This window comes from Falco biarmicus, chromosome 8 (genome assembly GCF_023638135.1).
Source record: "Falco biarmicus isolate bFalBia1 chromosome 8, bFalBia1.pri, whole genome shotgun sequence".
Classification (NCBI taxonomy): Eukaryota; Metazoa; Chordata; class Aves; order Falconiformes; family Falconidae; genus Falco; species Falco biarmicus.
The window spans coordinates 36776897-36797856 of NC_079295.1; the positions used below are offsets into that span (position 1 = coordinate 36776897).

The 20960-nt window shown below is 36.0% G+C and overlaps 1 protein-coding gene across 10 annotated transcripts in view; it reads right to left on the reverse strand.

The window, feature by feature from the left end:
• Positions 1-20960, reverse strand: part of ZRANB3 (zinc finger RANBP2-type containing 3) — a 51233-nt gene that overhangs the window by 23238 nt on the left and 7035 nt on the right. For 7 of the 10 annotated variants that reach the window (XM_056349541.1, XM_056349539.1, XM_056349536.1 and 4 more), the window contains exons 2-4: positions 20453-20611; positions 4123-4141; positions 1210-1388 (exon numbers count right to left, since the gene is read on the reverse strand). In XM_056349541.1, the coding sequence (XP_056205516.1) occupies positions 1210-1388; positions 4123-4141; positions 20453-20604 (350 nt within the window). In that variant the 5' untranslated portion in view covers positions 20605-20611. Of the gene's footprint in view, positions 1-1209; positions 1389-3889; positions 4064-4122; positions 4142-20452; positions 20612-20960 lie in introns of those variants that run through there. The other 3 variants (XM_056349542.1, XM_056349537.1, XM_056349538.1) reach the window with 3 other exon arrangements.

A 20960-nucleotide genomic window follows, 5' to 3' on the forward strand; every position in this document is an offset into this window, starting at 1 on the left:
CCTCGTAATTCAGTGTAATAGCAGTTATTCTAATAACACACAAGACTTGTAGTCTCTCTTTGATGGATTCATGCTATTAAGTCTAAAGATAGAAAGCCTAGGTCACGATGACCTTTTCAGTTATTTAGAGAATACTTACTCTAACTTACAGATTTTCTCAGTGCGCTAAATAGGATTTTAACAGTAATTACTTTCTTGTTTTGTAACATATACCAGTTTTCCAAAAATGTGTTCAAGATGTTCTACAGAAGCTAACGAGTAAAGCTAATTCATCAGAACCAAGAAATAACTGTATATGCTCAATTTGAGACACACTGAAGTAATTGATTTTCAGCAGACAAGCACTTGCTACTTTGCAAAAACCAGACCTCTTAAAGATGAGTAACTACCATATAATACAAAACTGGGAGGAATGGCTGATACACCAGAGGATCATACTGCCATCCAGAGGGACCTTGACAGGCTGGAGAAACGGGCTGACAGGAACCTCAGGAAGTTCAAGACTGAGAAGTGCACAGTCTTGCACGTGGGGAGTAACGACCTCGTGCACCAATATAGGCTGGTGGCCACCCAGCTGGAAAGCAGCTTAGCAGAAAATGTCCTGGGGGTCCTGGAAGACACCAAGTCGAAGACAAGCCAGCACGGTACCTTTGCAGCAAAGGTGGTGAACAGTATGATCCCTCCCCTGCACTCAGCACTGGTGAGGCCACACCTGGAGCGCTGTGTCCAGTTCTGGGCTCCTCAGTACAAGAGGGACACAGATGTACTGGAAAGAGTACAACAAAGGGCCATGAAGATGATTAAGGGACTGGAGCACCTCTTCTACGAGGAAAGCCTGACTGGGACTGTTTAGCCTAATGATGAGAAGGCCCAAGGGGGACCTTATTAATGTATATAAATATCTGAAGAGAGGGTGCAAAGAGGATGAAGCCAGGGTCCCTTCTGTCATGCCCAGTGACAGGACCAGAGGCAAAGGGCACAAACTGAAACACAGGAGGTTCCCTCTGAACATCAGGAAACACTTTTGGTTTTGCTGCAGGGATAACTGAGCACTGGCACAGGTTGCCCAAAGAGGTTGTGGGGTCTCCATCCTTGGACATATTAAAAAACTGCTTGGACACAGACCTGGGCAACCGGCTCTAGGTGGCCCTGCTTTAACAGGGGATGTTGAACAAGCCTTTCTGTAGAAAAATAACAAACTTTACTCACCCAATATCAGTTTTGTTCTGAATGATACTAATATCATCTGGAGAGAGTTCTGGAATCCACTTCTCCATCTCATCAACCCAAGGGTATCTCAGAGATGACGGCACTACAATTAAGAGAGGCCATTCGTTTTTATAGTAATAGGAAACGGCAATTGCTTGAATTGTTTTACCTAGTCCCATCTGGGAAAAGAAAAGAAAAAGAAAAGAAAAACATTAAAAACAGAAGTCTCTGCTCAGAAAGCCTATTCCATTCAGAAAACCAAAAATATTTTGCAAAGACAGAACCAGATAAAGGAAACAAAACCAAAGTGCTTTAGTTAGACAGTATCTATTTCATTATCCATGTGTTACCACAGACCATCTTTTATGAGAGAATATTCTTATCTTTAAATGGATTAATACATATGTTATATGTAGTGAACTCATTAAAACTAAAAGCAGTATTTCCATTCATTTCAGAAGATCTTCTGTTCCAGGCCTTAGTAGGGTAGACCATAAAGATCAAACTTTTTAACTTTTTAAGCTACCAAAAACATCTTAAAAAGACTATGCAATGGAAAGAGAAATATGGGATTTCGTCTTAACATAAAAATGACAGCTTTATCCTAAGCTACACAGGCAACTGAAGAACAAAGGAAGACCTATATCAAGAACTCTGCTTTTGACTCAGTAGGTCAATAAAAAAACCTACTGCTTTCATTCACCATAGCTAATAGTTTCTCTTTGTTCTGTAACAGAGAAGAGGAAGTCCACCTAGCAGAGAATTCAGAATTACATACAAGGTGGTGGGTAAAGATACAATTTATAAGATATATATTTAACAAGAAAGTATTTGCTTTATGTTGTTGAGGAAGGAACGCTCCCATTTAATGAGTTACGAATTAAGATAACAACAGAAGAATAGAAGATTCAGAATTCAGGGGTTTGTTTAAAAAATAACCCCCCTGAGATCTTACCAAAGACTGTAGCTATTTTCTCTACTTGTTCACATGGCAAGAGAGAGTTCCAGACTGCTGTTAAGCACTAAAGCAGAGACTGGCCTTAGAATAGTCTGTTCATGTTTTCCACAGAGTCCAGTGGACTTTTGAGTTGATTTGCTGCTGTCTAACTACTCATGGTACAGATCTAATGAAGAACTTATTTGTTACATTTTCTTCTATGCCTGGGAAATCTCGTGATACCAGTCCATTTAAACTCAGTACTGAGGATATAAATATTTCTACTATTACTAGAAAGAAAAATAGTTAGAAAACTACTGTGATAACTAAGTTTTCATTTAAAACTGCAGTTTTCATTAACATTTTCCTGCAAGCCCCACTTATGTCACCACTAGTACTTGAGCCAGCTAAAACCAAATTCAAGTAAAAAAAAAAACGCCAAAACATTCATTTTTTGTTTGTTGCCACCGTTGTCTCCCTAACTCAGACTGCCCAGTCACTCACTGGTGATGATCCAGGCAACTGAGCTGAAATGAGCAGGGAATAAAAGGCAAGTGTCTTGGCAGCAGCACACCTGTAACTGAATCTAGATCCCGTATAGCTAATCACCAGTCTGGATCATAAGAATGCTGAGAGATAAGAAAACCTGTAGAAAATATTATGGTCTTGGTTTTCGATTTAAACACATCTTTCTCAGTCATGGAAATGGTTGACATGGAAAACCTGAAATTTTTGGAGAAAAATGTTGTTTGGCCCCACTCCAAGAAAGAATGGCAACATATTTTTAGAATACCTTTCAAAAAGATGTTATTACTATTATTATACTTTAATCCTTACATAATTACATTATCCAGGTATATGTACAATAATGATACGATCTCTAGTTTTCAGACATAAATTCTTTTTGCATACAAGTTCCCAATATGGATGCTTTCTTTTACTAACATTTTTTTCTTATTGTAGAGATAATGTCAGCAAGTGCAAGATATGCACCAGCACACAGTACGTCCTCCAGAGCCAGACCTACTGTCATTATGAAATATACATTACTTATCTCAGAATAAATATAACTTGCAGTACTTTTTATTGCTAATATAATTATACACAGTTTATTTTTGCATTCAGGGAAGGAAATAAGAAACATTGTTTTAATAAACAAATAGCTACTGCTGGTATTTTGATTTTTCCCAAGCTTCCCTTTTCTTCTCCCCGAAATGCTTTTGTATTCTACAGTTTCCAGAAATTTCACATTTTACGCCAAGATATTTATCTCCAGCTGTAATAAGATTTTTATAGTATGAGAAGATGTTTTAATCCCAGTAATGCATACCCCCCCCCTAGTGTTTTAAGAAAACCCAAATTAGAACTGGAAGACTATACCAACCCTCAAACATTATCTCTTTTTCAGTAAGGTTTTATACTGACAATACATCTAGAACATTATAGTCTATTACAAAAATGTGTTATCTGTGGGAAGAAATGCTGGAGTCAAATTTCCCTAATATGAAATAAAATATAAATTTAAAAATGTATGGAAGTAATGAATTTCACTATTACCATGACCAGTGCATTTAAGAAAATTCATCTTTGGAAGGCATATCTGTTCAAAATTCAACTCTTTGGGCTAGGAATGTCTCTTAATCCATTAAAATTAGCTAGCCATATAATTATGAAGTGCTAAAAAAAAAAATATCTACTGAGTTAATATTTTTAAAATTTAATGATACAGGAGATTTAACCTACCTAAATATAATTTAAAGTAACCTTTTTTTTTAAGGATTCCTTTAAGCTTATGTCAGGTTTCATTTTTTTTCCTCCACTTAGATATTTTCAGAATACCTGCTGAGTATCACAGAAATTAGGCTTCTTTCATTACCACCCTTTCTGCCCACATCTCTCAAATGAACAAAGTCACATCTGCATGGAGTACATTAACACAAGAAAAATGGCGTTAAAGCAACAGGAACATCTCTTACCTCATCAGCAATCATACACCTAAATAAGAAACAAAAAGAGAGGGGAAAAAAGTAGAAATTAATAGTAAATATCACAGACAAACCAATACTTACAAATTGTTTACTATAAATTTAAGTTATGGATTTATTGAATCAATGAAAGGAAAAATAGTGGACTTCATTTCTGCAGATACCAACTACAAAAAATAAATTTGATTTGAACTTGGAAGTAAGTATGCCAATTATTCTAAAAATGTATTTTCAGTTTGTTAGCATTACCGAAGAACTTGCATTGTAAAACCGAATTGCTGCTTTGGTTTAGTACTATATTAATTGTAATCTTAAGTGACATTTTCAAGGCAACAAGTGCATCCTCAATTTTTTTTTCTTTCAGAAACAGTAGTGTTTTTGCTGCTTCATGACTAAGAATTATTTATGTCAGACTGATTTTACAAAGCTGCTTTCCAGAGCTGTCATTTGTTTTGAAAAAGAAATAGACATTCCCTCTCCCCTACAATTGTATTAGCTAAAGTATTAGAAAATGAACTTGATTTTTTTCCCATTTTGGAGTCACTTAGTTAATGCTACTGCATGTAAAGACAATGAGAACTCCAAGTCCCCAGTCAAAACCAGTAAATTCTGTTCAGAATATTTACATTTTCTAAACATTAAATGCTACCTTTGGTATGAATTTCTTGTAGGTATTTTAAATTATTTAGTATGTACATTCTTAACTAAAGTAGCATCTAGGGAACTTAAAATGTTTCCAGCCCATGCAAGCTTCTTCATCAAATCTTTGGGACTGGATGAAGGACAAAGGAAATTATTTGATGGACATTTAGTTAAGCCATTAAATGAATGGTGCTGCATCTCTCCAAATGTGTACCCTCAGCTATTTCACAAACTCAGCTCTCAGCTAGTTCACACTACTTCACAAACTTTTCCAAGGTGAAAAACCCCGACAAAAAATACCAACCTACAAAACGCACAAAACCCCAAACCTAACCAACAAGCCTGCCCAATTCAAAAGCATTATCTAAACAATTACAAGAGCTTGTTCTACCTCTAGATAAAATACATACATTAAATTCATACACTCGAACAAATGCAGAGGAAGGTACAAGTCCAAGAGAAAAATGGGAAGAGAAGAGGCAGGGAGACAACCTACTCTCTTAAGTCTTACAGCAAGGTGATGACTTAAAGTTCCCTTTTCTCCTATAGCAACCCTGCACTGCATGAAGATACAGGTTGAGCAAGTATCTTCTGACCAGAATTAATGCTAGGAATTCCAAGGCAAGATCTGCAACAGGCACAAAGTGAATTTCTGCAGCTTCATAAGAGCTGTCAAGAGTTAGATACCAATACCTGCTTAGGTTGCAGTTAAGTAACTGGCAGTTACTGGCACCTACTAAGTAATCTGGGAAATTTTTCAAGCACTGTAACATTTTCTAAATTGTGACAAAAAGCAAACTGGAAGAATAACTTCCACCAGTCAGTATCATAGTGCCACACAAAGGGTGTGGGCTTAGCCAAACCACGGATCAAGAAAAAGAGCAGTGAGTGCTGTTGGTTGAACTGACAGCAACAGACTAAACAGGTCTATGCAGTCCATCACTTTGAGGATTTATAAATGTTTACTGACAGAAAAAAGTGCCAAGTTTCAGAAATTATTAAATATTTTAAGCTCTAGAAGGGAATAAACTTCACAAGCCACTTTGCTTGTTTTCCACCTGACCAAAGCACCCTTCCGGCTCGCGCTTTTCACTTGATATCCCCAGTAGCTTCCAGTCATGGACACAAACTAGTCTTGATGGACACTGCTCTGGATGAATTCTTCTTCACAGTCTGTTCCCAACACTGCATCTTCCAAGGAAACTGAAACTTCTCCTACTTCTATGCCACATCACTAGATAAGCACGCACTGCGCCACGTAACTCAAATGCAATGTTCCTTCCATGAAAAAATGGAAAAGATCTTCCAGGTCTTTATGTCTGTAATAAAATTTAACACATCAAGATATAAATGTTCTATATGTTGATATCCAAAATCTTTTAAAGTAATACAGACCTGCTTTTTTAGTGGCAGGTACTCTTAAGTTAGCGCAGCTGCCCAAAATGACAACAGAAGTCTTCTTTTCTGCACAAAACCCAGCTACTTTACATTAATGATTAATGCTTGTAGCAGCACCATAAACTTAGAGCTGTCATCACACCTAATAACATGCATCTTGCCATGGGGCCAAAGCGGACATTTCTGTGGTCAGAATGGAAATCTCAGCAGAAAATGTACACTGACACGCTTCAGACATGATGTGTGAGGTACATGTTTGATATTCTGAGAAACATGGTATACTGCTGTTTGCTCACTCCATCTGCCAGTGTAAATTTTGACATTACCAATTTCATATCAGTTTCCTTCAACTAATATAAAACAAGAATTCAAATTATATCTTACATGATTTAATTTTTTATATAAACTATCTACTTGCAATAGCTTTGTAACCACATTCACCCTGTAAGTTGTGAGGGATGGAGCAATGAAAACAAATGAGGAAACACAACAAAACAACACACACCCCCCAAGTCTGCACAGATTTACAGAGGAAAAAAGGCAGGAAGAGAATTATTTTTAGTGGCAACTCATGATTGTGGGGCCTTAATACCTGGGATCTGCAACTGGGCAAAGACATTTATTTGCAGACAACTGATACACAATGAATTTTAAAATAATATCAGTTTTTGCTCGAAGACTAGTTGTTTTTTTCATTTAATACTCATTAATTACTTGAATTGAAGTTTACAAAACAAGTCTTTCTTTTTGCAGCTTCTTTCACAGGCCAACAGCTTTCAGTACATTAATCATATTTTTTAAAAAGTTTGAAGCCTGAAATCAATTGGAATGCACAACAACCTAGCATTGTAGGGTTTCTTAAACTCCTTAAACAAATGCAGAAAATGAGTAAGACTATAGCAATTAGCTAGAGAGCAGAGGCATCTCAAGAATTAACCACAGATCTTCTTTAATAATATTATTTCATATAAGGACAGCAGAGCAAATGTACAAATGCAGCTATAACTCCAGAGTCTATTGCATCCAAGTAGCATCTGGTAGTAAGGAAATGTGGTAAAGAGGACAGGAATACAAATGTTCCTTGCCCACTTGTGCTGAGAAATACAGCATTTCTCATCATATCAACTTATATTTTAGTAGAATTGCATAAATAATGAAATGTTAATTATGCCAGTTCAGACACACAGAAATCAAAGTGAGAATATGTAAGATCCTATTGCACTGGTCTTTAGCATATGTGAACTATTTGGACCCTCGTTCTTTTTTTCAGGGTAACGAGATAGAATGAAGAAATTCAGAGTGATTTACAAATTTCTCCAACAATGACAAGCTGAATAGTAATTAAAATAAAAAGCCTTAAAAATACGTCAACCACAGGATTTTTTTCATAAAATGAGATTTTTTTCATTAAAGTGAACTGTAGCCCCTTAAAACTCTGATGACTTGAGTATCTGTCGAAGAATAAATGTTGTGCTGTTTCTTTTTGCTCTCATTTTCAGACTGTGCTCACAGAATCTTTGCTGCTTGAGAGCATCTTCTGTTTTCATGTCAACAAACTTCCACTTACTAGGTCTGAAGTGAAACATATAGCGACAAAGTTGCTGGCTTTTAAATATTTCTAGAAACTCATCATTTTGTTGCTGGTAAATGAATGGAAGTACAAAGTAACTGCCATCATTTTATCCATAACAAAACCGCTCTTAAAAGATAATCACAGTAAAATGATCAACACTGTTTTCTCTTCCTTGTTTCTGCAGTAACAATACAAATAAAGATTCCACAGAAACACCCATATGCTTGAAAGTTACGTACCTATAGTGATATTTTGCTATTCAGTTAAGTATTTATTCTCTTCTCCTACTCTACGATGAAATGTCTTTGTCATATGTAGTTTGGATTTTCTTCCAATACCTGCAACCCATACGTTTTTTGTCATTTAAACATTTGACTAGACACATCAGATTGATATGAATCAGGTGCACAAAATTGTTTTTAAAGCTCCAGTCAGAGTATCTGAATGTGTTAAGTCCTCTGTTATGATACAGTTAGCCACATGAATCACTGCTTTGATCCACACTGTTCATACCCAAACTCCTTAAGTGCTACAGTTTTAAAATCACCCGAGTTATGCCAATTAATTAACATTATTGACACTTAAATTTGATAAAAGTTTTGCCATGACACACAAGATGAATTTATAGTAGAGGTAGAAGTTAATAAAACTAATGCAAGTGGAAATTGAGGATATTCAAATTTTTTTATGACTTAATTTTTTTAGAGCATTCATCTTCTGTAGCTTTCACAGTTTTAGAATAGGAACCTTAAAGATGCCTGCTTAATGTAGTTACAAAATATGACAAGTCCAAAATTTTTCCATTAGACACTAGGGCAATGAAAAATAGCTTATGTTACTGAGAGGGAAATCATCAAGTGTTTCCAGGTTATAAACACAATTAAATTTGAAATGTAAAGGACTTCCCCATCGTTACATCGTTCACACAGAACTTACACCTAATACTTTCATTACGCTGTTAAAAAGCAATACTTTATATTTTGCTTTATATAATCTTAAAAATATGCAGCCTCTATTTAAAACAAACTTCAGTATGTTCTATACTATTGCAGTCAAACAAGCTGCCAACATGAACGTAAAGGTTCCATGCTGTCAAAGCAGAAGAAACAGATCTTCAGCTACACTGAAGGGACAAATATGTATTTTTGTTTCACATATTTTGACTGCAAGAAGACAGACTTCTTGTTCTCTGAAGTTCAATTAGTCATTTCCTCTCAACTGGTAGTTACCCAATCTCAGCTTCATCATTCATATCCCATCTGTTCATATGACACCTTAATAATAGCTCTATCCAAGAATATAAATCAGAGCTATGATACGCAGTTTCATATCCTGTTATAAGCTCAGCCCACATGGTCAAAAGTTTCAGAAAAGCAGGGGAAAAAGATCGTTTTAGATGTCTTAGTTACACTTACTTTCAACAGCAAAGCTTAACTGTGCAAAAGGCACTACAGACAACGGCAAATTCTTTCGGATTCTTTCCCATTTCATTCTTAAATGTTTCCCGTCTTCACACGGAATCCTGTAGCTAGCATTTGAATCTCTGTCCATTATCAAGAAAATTACTATTTTTTCCTAACCGAAAGCATCAGAATCTCATTGGGATGCATTGCACATGCTGCTACAATCTTCCTACTATTCATAACCCTTCTGCAGTTGTAGGGTTCGCAATAGGCTTTGGACACAGTAGTACCTTTCATAAATAGAAAGGAACCACATAGTCTGGTCTCCACTAGGATTTAACCACCCTTTCATTTCGACATGTATTAGCTTTAAAATAAAACTACATTTTCCATTAAAATGCAAACACAATTAGCTTTAAAATAAAACCGCATTTTTTATTAAAATGCAAACACGAAGAGCAAAACAGGAAGCTCTGTGAGAGAACATATCCCGGTAAGTGAATATGCATATAGAGAACAGAGCAAGAAGTCCACTGTGTTGGTTCACCTCAGCTGCACATAGGTCCAAAACCTTATTGTTGATCCCCACACAAAAGAGAAAAAATGCAAACACCTGAGGTTATACACAAACCCCATCACTGTGTTTTGAAGCTTTCTTCTAAATGTAAAGAATCACATAACTTAAAGGACCACACAAAGCTGGATGAGTCAGAACCCCAGAACCAGATACTCACAAGCTAGAACACCCTACCAGAACAGTCTCGTAAAGGTATCCAGCACCAAGCAAAGATGCATTTACAGATTCTTACTACAGCAAACCTTGGAGAGAATCCAGAAATTAACACAACACAGGTGAAGGAACTTAGAAAGAAACCCAAAACCTAGCCCTGTAAAAGCTCTGGTCTTTTTCTGCAAGTTTTTTCAAACTTCAAAGAGCACAGAAAGAGCTCCTGGTTGTGTTGGTGTCAAGACGATTCGAACAAACTTTGCAAACCAGAAGGAGAAGCAGATCTTTAAAATCTTATGCAGATGAACTGATTAGCGAAGTAGAAGGAAACTAAGGCTAAACTCGTGTGGTATATATCATATTGCTACACAAAAATAGTCTGCATCAGAAAGAGGTTAATACTAAAACAGTTTCATGAAAACGAGTTTCAGGGAAGGAAAAAATGTTTCAATGAAAATAATTTCTATTTCTGTGTGTCTAGGTTATGTTCAGGTCATGCTTTTTGAAATGTTAGCAATACTAACCAAGCAAATAGTACAGTTAAAGTTTCATTTATTAATCATGGCTCCTTCAGCAAGGTATCTTTGCAAAGACAAAGAATCTCATTTTGAACTTTGCTCTTGCAAGAATACCAATTAACAACACGGTGGTATATATATATATAAGGTCTATATAACCAAGAATCCTACTAAGTAATACAGTCAGTGCTACAGGTTTCCTGTAACTACAGAAATATTTTGCAATAATATCCTCCCTAAACTAGACAGTTCTGCTTCCTCACATGGAGGATAAAAAGCTGAAGGGGTACAGCAATCCAATACACCTAGTGCTTGCTTGCAGGGATAATATAACTTGACGAATTTGCAACAGCTATTTGTCCAGCAAAAAATAGTTAGAACCGCAGGTAACTTTTCCAGAAAAAAAACTCTTCACTTCTAAATGCATTTTCCAAGACAAACAGTCAAAGCAGTAGCACTTCATTTCTTAAAACACTGAAAAATTTTGTTACTACTCAAACAAATTAAAGCTGTTTTTGTTAATGCAGTCCTTTGGAACATGTTGTACAGAGGAAGCTTGCATCTTTCTTTCACTAGTGTGGGTGTCCTGATATTCTTGGGATTCTCACCTACTCATGTGAGTCAGTTTTATATAACGCTACAACATATAATTTACCTCCTACTCACAAGCCAACACTTTAGCACTAACATCTTAACCAAGGGTTATTTAAGGGATCTGAACTTAGTACATTTTTATATAAAACTGCGCAAGCAACCATTACATTTGTGTGTCAGTAATCACAGCACGCAGTCCTAAAACTAGAACAAAGAGAGCTGACTTCCTTGCAAAAATAATCAAGGTTTTTTTACCAAAAATAGAGCCCCAGAAGATTTAAGCTAGATTATACCTTTGCTCTTGAACTACACTAGGCATTTAACCCCCCTCCCCCAAATAATAAAAAACAACCCTCAATCTAATGTAAGATGCACTAAATTGCCACATCTGCAGTGTTAATGAGTCTCTAAATGAGTGTAGAGGAGAATGGTTGTGCTGTCTTAAGCTTTTCTCCTACACTCCTCACCATGTAACCGAAAAAAACCCCATCTAAAATGCTTTATTAAGATTTGAAAGCTATGAGAACACATTTTTCAATATATCCTAGTATTTTAGCTTTGACGAAGGTATGTGCAATAACACTTATCAAAGTGGTCAAACTGAAGGTTAAGCTCAGACACTTCAATAGGTTTTTAGAATACATTAAACTGTTAAGGGATAAAAATTCCAGTCAAGAAGACACCTAACAGTGATACTGAAAACTCTTCACCTATTCAGTCACTCGCTTTAGAGACAAATCTGTTCACCAGCTGACTCAATGCAGAAAGATTGACCTCAGTTAACTGGAACAGTTGGAAAAACATCAAATAATTCCAACTACTGACAATCTAGGCTACAAACCTTGAACTCAGTATTAATTGGCACAACAGTGGCTCCTCCTCAGTATGTAGCCTAATGACTTTCAATGAAATTTAGGTACTTATTACTTCTCCAATAAACTCTGCTTTCCCAAGTGACCCTCCTCCTGCAGTGATCTGCACTGCAAGAGCTGCAGAGGAACTACTCTTCTTAAAGTTAGCTGAACCAGGCAACAGGGAAAAGAATTTCCAAGAAAAATGTCTCATCATTAGCATCTCTATTTTCAATAGTTCCCAGATTCAATGTCTTCTCCCTCCAGTACCCCAAGCTCTCAAAACCAGTGTTTTCTCCTACACTTGGTTCCTTCTCCATACAATACTTCAAAATACTTTTGTACCTTCCAAATACTTCAAAATTAACCATCCATTCAACTGTTGACAGAATATTGCACTTTTCTGAAACATATCTCTTTAACTAAGCAATTCTGCTGACGTTTTCTACGTTGATTTATCTCCTCTACTTTAACTTGTCCCCCCTTCAACACAATACGAAGATATCATAAAGTGTGTAGATTTAAATTGTCTACCCATCTACCTTTGGGGTAGTTTTCCCTTCTGCCTATATTCTTCCTCTCCATCCAATTTCCACTGTCAGACAGAATTTGACTCATACTTGTTTAGGACCTTGCTTTTTCTCACTCACGTTAATGTGGCTTGTCTCACATACTCAAATTTCATTCCACCCTCTCCCTGATGCTTATAGTTAAACACAACAATTTTTCATTGTAGATTCTCCCACTGCAAACTTTCACTGCACACAGCTAACACTAAACTCACTTCCCCTTGCCCCATCACCGCTAACAACCTATTACTTACATTTGTAGTCTTTATCTCACTTGTTTCTTCTCTTCCATTCTAACAAACTGTGCCTGCATTTCTAAAAATCTCTATTTTCTTCTCTATTCCTGTTGCTAAAAGTCCACATTTAAGACCAGGTAATTTCTCAGATAACTATCACTGTTTTTTTCTGTTCTTGTATCTTTTTTTGTTGTTGTTGTCTTAACTCCACACTGTTTCTCTCCTGAACAGCATTCTATTTTCACTTACTGACAATGCAATTTTTGTTCCATTTGAATTGCTTCCCAGTCCCTCCAGCATCACTTCCAAACAAGCCTCCCTGGCCATGAAAGCTCTGCAGAATTTGGCTCAATCTCTCATTCATACTTCCTGCATCTGAACCTCATTCTGTGAGCTAGCATCTTCATTTAATCATAACTCTCTCTCTCTCCCCCCCTCCCTCCTTTGGCACTTCTCATATGTGAAATGTACTCTGAAACATTACAAACCAATGCCTTTAAAAAAAGAAACCTTTCATTAAAAACAAAGTACTCACAGAGCTCCATATTTAATTGCTGAAGTATATTAACTGTTTGAACCTCCACATACTTATTAAAAAATTATTCTGTTCTTTTTCCCCCAAGGACTACTTTTCAGCTTATTTTCTAAAACCAGAAACAAATGTTCATGTATTATTATGCAGAGTTTAAGGACTAAGATTTATCACAAAATTATTATAATGTCATACATCTAAAATGACTTGCTGAATATGTTGGAAAAAAAGATTGCTTTCTTACTCTAGCAAGAGACTTATGCTTTGTTTCAAACATCTCTTTCAGGCTATCTATCTAGCCACAATCTACTGAGACTAGAGACAGGAATCACATTAAGAAGTTACAATTATTTTTATTCCCAGTTCTCTCTGATCTCAGGATCTGCAAAAAATGGAGACATTTGCTGATGGCACTTGATGCTACAAGTCACCAAGTACAAAACAAAATAAAAACAAGACATTTCTAGAAATATTCCTAGACATGACTAAAAAAAAAGTGAAAGGAATTTCATTTTCTATTATGCAAATTTAATTAATCTGGCATCTATCAAAGTCAGTGTAACAACAACAGAGAGAATAAGTAGACCTCCCAAAAGAGGCTACAATTAACTTTGTCTTGCCTGGTTTTGAATTTATCTTCCTCATGTTAAACTCTGAACTCTCCATCTTAAGATCAAATTGGTCACAAGTTTAATAACAAGAAATCAAATTAACTCCAGTCTCACAACAACAGTGATACTACAAAATCTGGAGTCATTAAAGGATATTCTGTTTGGTGTTTACACCAGTTCTACATCCTTACCTGTATGTAAGAGCGATAGATAGACCTTGTGTGCTTACAAAGAAATAGTCTGAATGCTCACTAAGGTTTCCAGCAACTTAATGAGTACAAAATGGCCCAATACGAGTAAAACTTGAAGAAAAATTCCTCTTATACATGTTCTCCATAAATACTGATAATTGTCGATATAAAGACTTAGTATATAATCTTATAACATTATCAGTATAAATACTGATGATGTAGTGATAGTTATCAAATAGCTATAGCTCCGTAAAATATGAACTCTCCATGTCAACCATTTGTTACATTTTTCTTTAGTAAGTAATGGTTAATGTTTTCACTGCATAAATGAAGCTGTAAGTTACTTGCTTAAGTTAAACTAAGACATCAAGCAAACTAATAGACTGTAGTGCTGTGAGGATTTATCAGAGGCAAAAACAGCAAAGCAAAATTCAATTGAAACTAACAATGCCAGATCTCCCAGAAGAGAAATAGTGAGAAAAAATACTGGGGGACAATCCAACAGTAGCCTGTAAAATATTTTTGATAAGTGTTCCTTTTAACCATGTAGTTGATTCTGACACAAAGAGACTATTTTAGACAATGGTAAAAAGCAGTTGGTCTTGAGTTTAATCACAATGTAGACTTGCATCAACCTATGAACTTTCAAAGGACAGAAAAATTAAGACTTAGAAAGTAACAGATATGTAAACATGCATCTAGGCTTAGTGCTTCAAAATGGAAATGGAAGAAGAATATTTTCTTCTCTGAATTTTTCTTATTCATACTACTAGTAAAGATAAGAAACTGAAGAAATGCACTGAAAAAACAAATCAATCAGTAATCACGGATCAAAAAATACGAGAAATAAAAGGAAAGTAAAACAGAAGCTCTGGCAACTTAAAAAGGCAATACAAGACAGAAAGCAACCGTGGAATTATACAGAAGGAGAAAGAAAGATTAATAGATAACAAAAAACAGAATCAAACTCAGTAAAATGACAAAAATAAGAGGGAAAGGGAAGAAGGACATACTGTTCTAACACAAACTAAAATGTGCAAGGAAGCAAACGTAGACCGAACATATTTTCTCTTATTATATCAGCTTCCAAAAGCTTTAGACACTCAAATGGAAATTACACCTTTCATGGTATCATACCTTAATGGCTAGTGCAGAAGAAGTCACCTGATTCAGGCTACCTAGTTCAGAGTCCAGACAAAAAAACCTTAACCTCTTCCTCAAGGTCTAAAAAATTCTATTAAAAGACACATTTCCAGCCCTCTCCACCCCTGTCCTGCACTGGACATGCAGACTACAGAGCAGGGTTTTTGACGCTCATGCAGGCTGAGTGAGATACAGAGCAGATTCAGAACAAGGATTTCTGAGAACTTGAGAATTTTGAATTTCAAGAGGGAAAAAATTTTGTTAGTCTACTGCGATACACAGATACCTAGACTCAATTTCATAGAATCATAGAATTGTTTAAGTTGGAAAAGGCCTCCAAGATCATCAAGTCCAACTGTTAACCAACGACTGCCAAGCCTACCACTAAACCATGTCCCTAAGCACTACATCTATGCATTTTTTAAACGCCTCCAGGGATGGTGATTCCACCACCTCCCTGGGCAGCCTGTTCCACTGCTTGAATTTCAGTGCATTTTCATCACTCCTTCCTGCTACCATTCTAGAAAGTTAAAGAAAACAATGTAGACATTTGCATAAGAACTTAAATATGTATAAGAAATTCCCGGCCCTACAAAGTGCTATACTGTGCCTGGGAAATGTAAACATTTCTGACTCAACTACCAAAACCTCAACAGACTCTACACATTCTCTTTCCAGTGAGGAAGTGCAGCTAGAACCTTTTGGCCGTGTTCACAATCTTTGAGAAAATTTTGATCTGATCCTGTTTTCTTGGCCTTCTTTGAGGATGGGAGGGCGGAATTCATTTCTATGAAGACTGATAAAGTCTTTGAACTAAAAATCTGTTTTAATTAATGAAGAATTAACTATGTGTTTCTCCTGTATAGCTTACTAGAGATCAGAAATAGTCAGTGGAAAAGAAAGTACTGTTTTGCAGTGCAGGCAACTGACTTGTTACTATGATAAGGGACACTTGCACTCCATTCTCCAATGAGCTCACTATCATAATGATTCTCTGTAGCCTACAATCCAAAACAACATTATACAAATTTTTCTTACACTAGAAAATGACTGCCTAACGAAACAAATACCCTTTCATTAAAACTGGTATGTTACTAACCGCTATGGTACATTAATGCCAGATATGAACTCTGCATATCATGTTATTGCTATCCGTTGTCATTTACCTCTTTTTTACTGTGTCTATACTTAATAAACAACACTCAGCCAGCATGTATGGGAAACTAAAAATCACATGCTCCAGAACGTATAGTTACTAGGTACCATTACAAAGCAAAATTTATCTATAAATCAACACTGGAGTAAAATATAGATCCTGGTTAATGTACCAATAAGCACTTCAATATTTAGATTTTTTTTTTGGGGGGGGGGGGGGGGGGGCAGGCAGAAAATAGACATTACAATGTTAATGCATTTGATCCTTATCTAAGGAAGTGAGAAGAAAACATAGCAGGAAACTAGACTACCCCAGTAAAATGGTTTGAGCATACCATTATAATGGAAAAGATCATTAAATGGAACGGTGAATATCTCCAAGTCCTCTTTTGCATCCACAAGCAAGTCAGCTTAAACAAATTGTTCTGCCAACATCTCTAGAAAAAAAGATATCTGTGTGTCTGAAGCCATCATTTTCAGATACTGTCAACAAGGCAAGCAATGCTAAATAATGATGTCTGCAAATCACTTGCTGACAGTTTTTATTACTTGATAAAGTATTTAGTGATATGGTTTGCACATGCAAAAGAACTAACTTTCCAACAAAAGCATGCCTCTGACTTTTACAATATATGCAGGTGAGCAAATTGTAATACAAGACAGATGTCTCACAATTCTATAAAGAGAGGATATAAAACAAGAATATATGGTAGAGAAAGATTGCGAATTTCCAAGTACTGTGCCAGTGAACAGCAACAGTAAAAAAATCATTAATATTCAAAGAGAGATGTGGGCTCTGAAGAGACTGAATACAATCCTCATTCAGCACAGTCAAGCCATCTGACCATATATCTCTGCCACCTCCTCTTCACTAGCGCCTGACCACTGGCTGGTGACTTCTCTATATTGCTTGGGCCCTCATTCTCAAGTCAGCCTCCTCCTGCATACTTGATAGATTTTACATGGAAGAATAAAATAGGCCTGCAAACTAAACAATAAGCAAGATGATATCTTTAAGGTTTGCGGTTTATGCTTCTTCACTTGCGATTAGGTTACCCTGAGCTCTTTGGAAATGGCAATTTGTCCATATCAGCCCAAGCTACGACTAATAACCAGCAAAGAGAAATTGCTGGCTTCCACCTCCCAACAGCATATACACAACTGACCCTAACAACCCTAAATACTTCCTAAGCCCATTGCTAAGAGTTTATGTTCCTGGAAGCAACAAGTTTGTGGCTTTCTATTTAAGAGACAGTTTAAAGCACATGTAAATGAATACATACATATTAATGCTGTTTTTTAAAGTAGTATATACTTTTCCTGAAAAAAAAAAGGCATAAAAATAAAATAGTTTTCAAGGACAGAATCTGTGTGCACCCATTTCTTTTGCACATTAATGTCATTATGAATAAAGACCAAACATTGTTTCCATTCCTAGGTACCTTTTCCCAAGTGCAGTTCTGAAGAATAATCTCTACTAACGGGTAAGCAGCCATGCAGTTACTTACCTTTAAAGCATGTCTGTGAGCTAAAAGGTATCTTAGCATATGTTGAACTGTACACTGTCTTGTTGGCTCTAGAATTATTATTTCCTAGAAAAGTGTTAGGCATTCTCTGTTTAGTCTAGACGATGCCTTTGGAGCATCTACTGAAAAAGCCTTCAACTCATTTACTGAAGAATCAAAAGCACAAATCATAACAACATATTTATTTTATGCTCCACAAAAAGACAAGGAAATTAATAGCTTACTCCCAGACCATTACATGCAAGAAATAAAAGTTTGTTCTAATAATAAGACCCTTTTCATGCTGGGTGCTTGTCTAACCTAATATAATATTAATTGAGTCTCTTCAGCCAACAATAGAGCACTTCTTCTACACCAGTTTCCTGCAACTACCGCAAAGCATTAAGTGATGACTGGAAAGGGAGTGCATAGCCTGAGGGAGAGAAGAAAGAAGAGCTGAGATGCACATACTGCTTATTCTAAGTCCTATGTCTATATACTTTTAAAACTAGAAAAGACACTTCTATGGAAAAGTACCAGATCCTGCTAAAATATACCACTGGGAATACTGAAAGAAAGCTTAAATCATTATGGAGCACACAAAAGGGAAAGACTTGGGTGAGCCAAGGGCTAACAAACTAATAAGAAAATTCAGCTACAAGCAGCTGAGGCTCTTGTTCTCTGTTTTGGGACAGAAAGAAAATTACATCTGCCTGAAAAAGTGACAGATTAAAAAAAGTACTCCTCGGGAAAGTTTGACTTAATACATTTTACTTTATAGAGAGGCCAACTGAGAGTGTGCACACAATGCCTCAGTTTGACCCAGCTAATATGCCGAATTTGCTACATCAAGGAAGAAGACTTCTTGCAGTCATGATGAAAACACTTTCACAGGCACACCACAGTAAAGACATCAGTGCCATATTACTCGACAGTCTTTTATTAGCGAAGCGTTTCAAGAAAAGAAAACAACATAAAGCCCATAACCCTAATGAAAGTAATATAATTCCCTTCTTGACAAGAGTCATTATCCTAGGTGTTCCTTTTTAGATACTTATTGCAGGCAATTATTACTTCTCAAAAGGAAGAAAGAAATACCTGATTAAAATTTATCTAGTCCTACAGTTAAGCTGTTTCCTGAAGAACCCCTATATTATATAATAGGCTGCAAAAAGTTATGCTACTTTCAAATATATCCACTAGCCTACACTAATGAATATTAAAGAAACTATACACACTTGACGTCTTCTGTTATTTCACTATTTGTATATACAAACGCACCTCAGTTGCATACTATAAAAACCTCACTTCCCCTTATTAGAATCAGATAAACTGAGATATGGTAGTCAAGCCCTTTGGATTTCTGAATTCAATTCTAATGTAGACTTTGCTGTCTATTCTATCAGTCTTAAACTGTATGCATTCATTTTCAGTGTCACATTGTGCAGCAGGAAAATGCCTAATATGACCAGTGGTCACAGAGAAGTTAATGCCAGTACAGCATAGAGCTTTTTAAATCTCAGGCTTGCACATTAATGGCTAGGCTCATCTTTCAACTCTGCTACCTAGTCTAGCAGCATAAAATAGATGGCTTATTTCAGTCCCTGAAGACAGCAATGTTATAATTGCCAAAGGTTTTTGGCCAAAAGAATAGGATTAAAGCAAAACACTTCAGAGGAAATTTTAATTGATCAAAAGTTCCATATAATCGCAAGAGCTGATGACATACATTTCCCTTCCGACCTTTCACCCTTAGAGAAAGAGATGCACATTTCTTTCCTCCTGCAAAAACCCACAAACATTAGCAAGCAACCACCTTAGACCCTAAGCCTCTTGTTCTGAGCAAGATGATGAAATGATCAGAAACTTTTTAAATTTTTTCATTAAAAAAATAATATTATTTAAAAAAAATAATAGTTTTTCATTCATCCTTTTTTAAAACCTAAAGCTAAAATAATTTCACTAGTGCCAGGCCTCTAAAACATCATTACTTTCCAAAAGAACATACAGTAGTTTCATGGCTTTATGTTGCAACTGCCTAAATTTTCTAAAGTTTATAAACATGGAAACAGATTTCCCTTCCCTCTTCTTTGCCCCTATAACAGGCTTTTACTCAGCAAAATATTTCCAGCCTCTGCTGCATAAACTATTTTTCTGATCTACCAGGTATTCAATTGTTGAGTGCCTACTCCATCAGTTGCTGCACTTGCTAACTGAGCACTCTGCAAGGCTTCTTCTGCTCCGCTGCTGCAGCTCAGTGAGCTCCAGAACTGTACCAAGTTTAAAATAGAAAACCACATAGATGCATCGAGATCTGTCATTCTCTTAACAGCTCTACCACACCATTATAAACTAAAGAAACAAATGTGAATTAACTTATTTTAAGAATTTTCTATTAACATGACAAAACAGATGGTCCTACTGATATCAGCCTCCCTTTACATGAGGAGATCTTTGATACTACAGTACTCTTTCGCATAATGCATTATTAAACATTTCTTCATCCTCTGGAGAAAAACTAAACCACCTCCCATTTTAAACCGTTATAGTTTACAAACGATTTCTGTAGTATAACTCACCTAAAAGCTGATGTTATGGCATAGCCTTTGTAAAAATTAGTTTACATTTACCTAAAATAATTATTTTTAGCATATGATATAATTAGGATTTTACCTGCCACTTCTCTCGAGTGCAAATATGATGCCTTTCTCCTGAAAAGGAAGCAGTTTCTTTCTCAGTCTTTCAGGTAGAAAGGACAGCTTAGCATTAGCATTTTCTGAATAAGAAGCTTCAGGTGTAGGTGTTTCTGGGAATGTACTAGCCATGTTGAACCTAAAGGAAACAAAACCAAAAAAAGATGTCTTAAAAAGACTTAAAAGACAGGTCTGCAATATAGTACACAACAAAGCTTCATGGAACAACAATAATCACTCCATCTTGAAATAGACAATATCTACAAAAATTTTCTCAGGTCTTGAGAATTCTCCCTAGAAAGCATAAAATGATGCAGGTGATGGAGGAAAAGCCCAGCACCTCAGCATCAATAAAATATTCTAACTATTCCAGTATGAAGAGGTCAGCATGTATCACTTACTCAATGCTATGAAACAGTTACTTAAGAAAGTTCCCTATTCATGAATGAAATTTATTGGCCATTCAAATAGTTTACTTATAAACATTG